This window comes from Cryptomeria japonica, chromosome 8 (genome assembly GCF_030272615.1).
Source record: "Cryptomeria japonica chromosome 8, Sugi_1.0, whole genome shotgun sequence".
NCBI lineage: Eukaryota > Viridiplantae > Streptophyta > Pinopsida > Cupressales > Cupressaceae > Cryptomeria > Cryptomeria japonica.
In genome coordinates, this window is record NC_081412.1 from 702,685,688 (window position 1) to 702,691,822 (window position 6,135).

General features: G+C 34.2%; 1 protein-coding gene across 6 annotated transcripts in view; it reads right to left on the bottom strand.

The window, feature by feature from the left end:
* Nucleotides 1-5,678, bottom strand: part of LOC131064720 (protein THALLO) — a 64,854-nt gene extending 59,176 nt beyond the window's left edge. For 4 of the 6 annotated variants that reach the window (XM_057998967.2, XM_057998968.2, XM_057998966.2 and 1 more), the window contains exons 1-6: nucleotides 5,395-5,678; nucleotides 3,927-3,974; nucleotides 3,786-3,829; nucleotides 3,459-3,488; nucleotides 393-435; nucleotides 11-159 (exon numbers count right to left, since the gene is read on the bottom strand). In XM_057998967.2, coding sequence (XP_057854950.2) covers nucleotides 11-159; nucleotides 393-435; nucleotides 3,459-3,488; nucleotides 3,786-3,829; nucleotides 3,927-3,974; nucleotides 5,395-5,527 — 447 coding nt within the window. In that variant the 5' untranslated portion in view covers nucleotides 5,528-5,678. The other 2 variants (XM_057998969.2, XM_059209598.1) reach the window with 2 other exon arrangements.
* Nucleotides 5,679-6,135: the final 457 nt, after the last annotated feature.

The following is a 6,135-nucleotide window of genomic DNA, read 5'->3' on the forward strand; positions in this document are numbered from 1 at the left end:
CATATCATACCTCAAAGTCAACATTATCAGCATTATAATATGACTTCTTCCCTTTTCCCCAGATTGCCTTCCTTTCCTCCTCTTCTTCAGCTGGTTCTTCGTCCATCTCGTCCTCAACTCCACCTGCCTTCTGCCTCAAAAACTTCGCTTGCCTTGCAACTACTCAAGGAAGTCATCACAAGATGACAGAAACAATTTATTATGAAAATTTACTCAAATAATAACCAGAGAGACATGAGCAAGTTTTAAACATTAAAGAAAATACATGAACAAAAAAGAGAAAGAACAATCTGCATAGAGAACAAGGATGTTATAGAACCCTTAAAGGCATGATATTACTGTCCTGTAAAATGCAGACCTTATGCACACAGTCAAGATAAGAATATCCGTACTTTTTGCAGCAAGACCAGTAAGTTGTTCCTCATCCTCACTATCCTGTAAAAAGAAGGAAAAATAAGCTCAAGTTTACCCACATCAATTCATCCAGAATAAAATGGAACTGTTGAAATATACTAGAAGACTACATAATCATCAAGGTTATTTATGTCTCTTAAAATTACAAGAACATAAGGAAAATGCAAATGAGTCCTGTTCAGAAGTTGAAATTAGCTTTTGGAGTTTCGATAATTGATTTCCAATTTGCTGATGATACTTCTATTTTTGCTGAAATCAATGACAATAATTTGACTAGTTTGGATAAGAAAATTCAAATTTATTGTATGACTTCTAGTTGAAAGATTGCAATTCAAAAAACAAGTTTTCCCAGGTGGAATGATTCCTTTCTTAATTGGATTGTGAATAAAGGATGGAAATGAATTAGCCCTAAAGTTCTTGAGAGACATTTAGGGATTCATTTTTCTCTCAATCCCCACCTAAAGGACATGTGGGATAGGGAAATGGATAAAGACTAAAGTTTATCTGAAAATTGTGAAATGGCATGGCAAGCTTCTCCCTTTGCTAGGGTAGTTTCAAGAGTATCAAATAAATATTTCTTCCTGTTGGTTTGTGGTTTCTTCTCAGATTAACCAGTTAAATACATTACAAGCTTCCTTTGATTTGATGATGAACGTAATAGAAAGCGCCATGCTGTATCTTGGGAGCAATATGTCAGACCTAGAAGTTTTGGGGTATGGATTTAAAGGATATTTTTCCACATTGTGTTTCTCTTGCTGTTAAATGGGTTACTTAAGCTCTGCAGGGCAATGATCCTTGGAAGCTACTTTTGAAAAATAATATTTATAAGAGTCTCCCTAGACATAGTCAAAACTGGTCAGGGCTCCATTATTGGGACATTTTGTTTGGTAAGTTTGATGTTAAGCCTTTTGGCTCTGCTATTTTTTGTTCTATTCCAAAGGCTTCATTGTTTGTTAAGGAATCCACAAAGGGCCATGCGGTTTTAAATGAAAATGAAAATAAAAATAAAGTTTTAAGATTCAGTTCTTTGTAGTGGTTAAATGGTGAGAATTATTCACTTGCTTCTACTAGAGGTTGATCCTCTAAAGCCCGGGCTATTAAAGGTATTAAGAATATTGAAAATGTTTTGATTAATGGAAGCTTAATTCCATGGGACACTTCTCAATGCAAGTTTGATATTCCTGAGCAGCAGAAACCAACAAATTCTATGGTTACGAATGCTGGTTTGGAGGAAATTTTTTACGTATTGTGATATGACAATCTTTGGAATAGCATCCAGTGGTTGGGTGATCAAAAATTATTTCAGACCACTCCTAAGTTTTTCTATGTCTTGGTTGGGCAAGCTAAATAATCTATGGTGTCTCCATGACCCTATACATGCTTGGTCTAAAAGATTGCAAAGGATTTGGTCTAATGAGACCTCCATAATCCTAAGAAGTCCTTTTATAGGTGGATGCTTTTGTTTAACAAGCTAGTTGTTGGTGCTGTTATGTTAAGTCGTAAGTTTAGTTTTTGTTCTGTCTGTGGTAATGTTTAGTCCATTTATCAATTGTTTTTTGAGTGTCCATATGCTAAGCTTGTTTGAAACTGTTCTCTTCCATCTTGGAATAAAAGAGCTCGTAAGAAAGTCAGTTAGGTGGTTTGATATTTTATTTATAAAAAACTTTAGTTCTTTTAATCATGATAAGTCTTTCGATGAGTTGTGGCTGGTTATGCCTACTTAGATTCTTTGATTTTTTATGGATTGCTAGAAATTATGATTTTTTTGAAGAAAAGAATCAGTTGCTCATTGGCTTCTTGAATTTCTATGATGGTCAACAATGTGGCTTTGCAAGTGCATATAAGAAGGGAAGACAAACAAGTTTTTTGATGGTGATCCCCAGGCTTTTGTTAACCTCAGCTCTTATAAGGAAGACAGCTCTAATAATTTCTCCTTTGATAATGATAATTGGCATTTTCAAAATAATATCGTGATTATTGATAGTGATGACTCTGATAATCCAAATCCTGCCCATTCTTTTGAGCATTATGAGCACCCTTCTCTCTCAAAGGATGTTTGACAGAATAAAGAAACTAATATTTTGGTGGATGGCAATGATGTTCCAGCTCCATTTTACCCGAGTCTTCTGAATTTTGAGGCTCAGAAGAAGGTCCATCATCCTTTAAATCATGCCGCTCCTGGTGTCTCCTCTCTGACTGTTGGTGGGAGAGTTGGTGGTGTTGTTCCCAAGGTTGTTGGTGACTTTAACAATATTTCTGATGTAGCTGTTGAGAGTGATTCTGCATTATGTAAATATACTCCTAGTGCAGTTGACAGCTGTTGTTCTTCTAGGAAAGCAAAGAATGTTGCTCTTGAAGACTCTGTTACTGCGGCTGTTCATGATGGTGTGAGCAATACTTCAGATTCTAGTAGCGGTGATTCTTCTTTGCCTATCCCAGCAATTCCTATCAGAAAGTACCCAGAAGATTGACTTCAAAAGTCAATTGATTTTAGAGTGAACACTTTGAGAAGGAGGTTTAACAGCATTAGTAAAAGCTGGACCCAACCTTCAAGGGTGGGGAGGAACCATCGTAGCCAGCATGAACATATGGTTATTAATCTTGATAATAAAAAGATAGGCAAACTTCTGCTAAGTGATTGTTCAGATTGAGTACACTGCCATTCTAGCATTGATGGACTCTTTTTCATATGATCTTGGTCTGAATTTTTAATTTTTTGATGGTTGCAGCTAATTAATTAGTCTTGACGATATTTTGGGCTGTTTAGTGTGTATGGTTCATTTATGGATGGGTTGTTTGATGATGTCATAATGATATAGCTGTTATCTTTGTTAGATTTTGGATACTCTTCATTCACTTTGTGACCTAATGTTCTACATGATCTACATTTGGAAACTTATTTCGATATCTGGAAAAGAAAAAAAAAAAGAAAGAAACGATACTCAGTAGGAGATAAAACAGTATCTTTATAAAACTCACAAATTTGTATCATCGGGATAATTAAGCGGTTTGTAAGATGAAAGGTATCACATGAGAATTCTTACCGATTCCTCCATCTCCTCACTGGTTTCACCCTGTCACCATAGAAATAGTTGATGAGAATCATCTCATATTATTGCAAAAACACAAGTAGTTTTAAAAACGGTGAAGAGTTACTCTAATTTAGACTTCTCACTAGTGCAGGTCTGCAGTAACCATAAACATGAAAGATAGACTCAAAATCATGCATTTTCCATCTCAAAAAAATATAATATGAATTGCATGATTTTTTCACTTGCTAACTTAAACCTTTCTAGGTCAAACTTTCAATATCAAGTTAAGCATCCATTTATATTATTTTCATAGCTTTATGAACTTCAGTACATTCACACCTGCAGATCAAACACAGGCTGCTCCATTTCTTCATCTGATGTATCTGTAAAATAATGAACTGTTAGACAAGCAGATTGAAAAATCACATTATCTACTTTAAAATGTTATTACAACAAATAGAGGGGTGAAGTAAAACCTACCATCATCTTCATTCAAGTCCAGAGGAATCTTATCCTTCTGCTTGTGAACTGCAAACAAAACAAGAGGAGACCAATTAGATTGATGCAGAAACCTTATCTCCTATTTTCTAAGTAAAAAAGGGGAAAAAAGGGGTAATTATCACACTTTACTGAAACACTTTTCATCGAATCTGAAATATGGGAGAAACATACCTACTCCAAATAAGGTACATTCAAGTGCAATTCAGATCTACCATAAGTCAAACAAAATTGACTGAAAAGTGATAAATTGTTACTTGGCATGACCTTTTTCAGATGGTGTCAATAACATGGGAACCGTTCCTTATTACAAATTACATGTCAATGTTTCCTTTGACAGCTATTCAAATGGAATCATGGATTAATAAAATACATAATTCAGGTTTACAACATTCAAATCCAAAAAGTTTAAAACATAAAGTTTTAAATCCTTTCTACCAATTGATGACCAACAAAAAGAGAACATCGATGACACCCATACTCAGTTTTGATTTGGCTTCCTCTAGTTACTTTCAGATTAAAATCGACAGTGAATCAAAAATTGATCTTATCCAGAGAGAATGAGAGTGTGTTTTTTAGTATTCGATAGGGAATGTCAATCCATATTATAGCAAATGACCAGTCTGAAGTCAAATAATGAAACTAAACTTTGGGCCTAACCAATTGCATGAAATTCCTTTGATCAAGTCAACAAAAGGCATGCCTGAGAATGAGAATTTTTACTTAAGAGACAAATATTTTGTGGAGGTAAGTAAAATCTACTCAAACATCAATTCGCAAGAACTAATTTAAACCATACAAATGTCTTGTTTAGGACCTTTAGGTGCACCAAACAGTTTTTAGGACATGACTTATTCTGTTAAGCTGCCAACTTATAAACTGGATTTCAATATTCAAGCATGAATGTCTAGTTCATTTGTATATGAGGCTTCAGGTAAATAGGTGTGCCTGTTGGTCGGTCACAGTCTATGCCATAGCTTTAAGCTTGTTTCCTATTGGCATTTGGCAATTGATTTCCTAGTGTCTGACTGCCCATGTAAATATTACGATATTTATAGCATTGTTCTTTTTACACATCATATAACAGACTTCTGTGCCTTTATGAACAGGACCCAGACATGTTCTTGACAAAAATGGAAATTCAAAAACTAAGGTTATTGATTTGCATAGAGTCCTTGTTTGTCTGGTTCAATTACTGTGTTTGATGCATAGAGTCCTTGTCTCTTTAGATGGGCAGGTTGGCAAAACTGTCCGCAAAAATGTCCACAAATATATAATTTAAAATTTCTTAAAACCTTGATGATGAATCTTGTAGAACACAGTTGTGAAACAAACTATCCAATTTTATCCAATAATTCTTAAAGATAAATAATAATTAGGGCTAGGGTTTAAGAATTTACATTAAAAATTGAAACCAAGTAAGCAAACGGGTTTTCAAAATTGAACTTACAGACGTCAACTTCATCGTCCATGTCTTCCTCAGAGAACATCTTCGTATGATGCTCGCCTTGGCTTTTTTCTTCTCTGTTTTTTCCCTTTTTGCCAATGAATTGTTGTTTCTGTTTATTCTTCCCTCGCCCCATTGCTGATAGCTCCTCAACGAGATCTCCGACAGGGTAGAAATGTGCAATGCTGTGCTGGAGATTCAAAAAAATGTGAGATAAAAATCTCGGAAGTGTTTTCTGTCTTAGAGTTCCGTGATTCAGCGGGGTTTAGGGTTTATAGTATGTTCAAATTATTATTACCTATTAGTTCTATTGCACTCCATTTCTTTAAATAATTTAACCAATATTTAATTTTCTACTTTAACATTTATTTGTCTTTTTATATATTTATATTAAAAATAATAATGACAAAAATCAAAATCTTTTTTAAAATATTTAATTTATTTATCAATCAAATATCAATTATATTTATGACTTGAATATCATATCATTATTGGTTCAACAGTAAGTGTGAAAATCAAATTATTATTTATTTTTTAATAAATATTGTCAAATCAATTACTAAATTACTGCAGTTTAATAAATGAAAAAATAACTCTAATCTCCATGTGTCCTGCAAAATAGTACGATCATTTTTTAAATGGCCCGATGTAATGCATGATCAAAAGGTTGGTTTGGCAGGCGGCCCCTTCCTATAATTGTTGGCAGGCCTTTCCTGGCGTGTGAGAATAATCATGTGCAGGCTG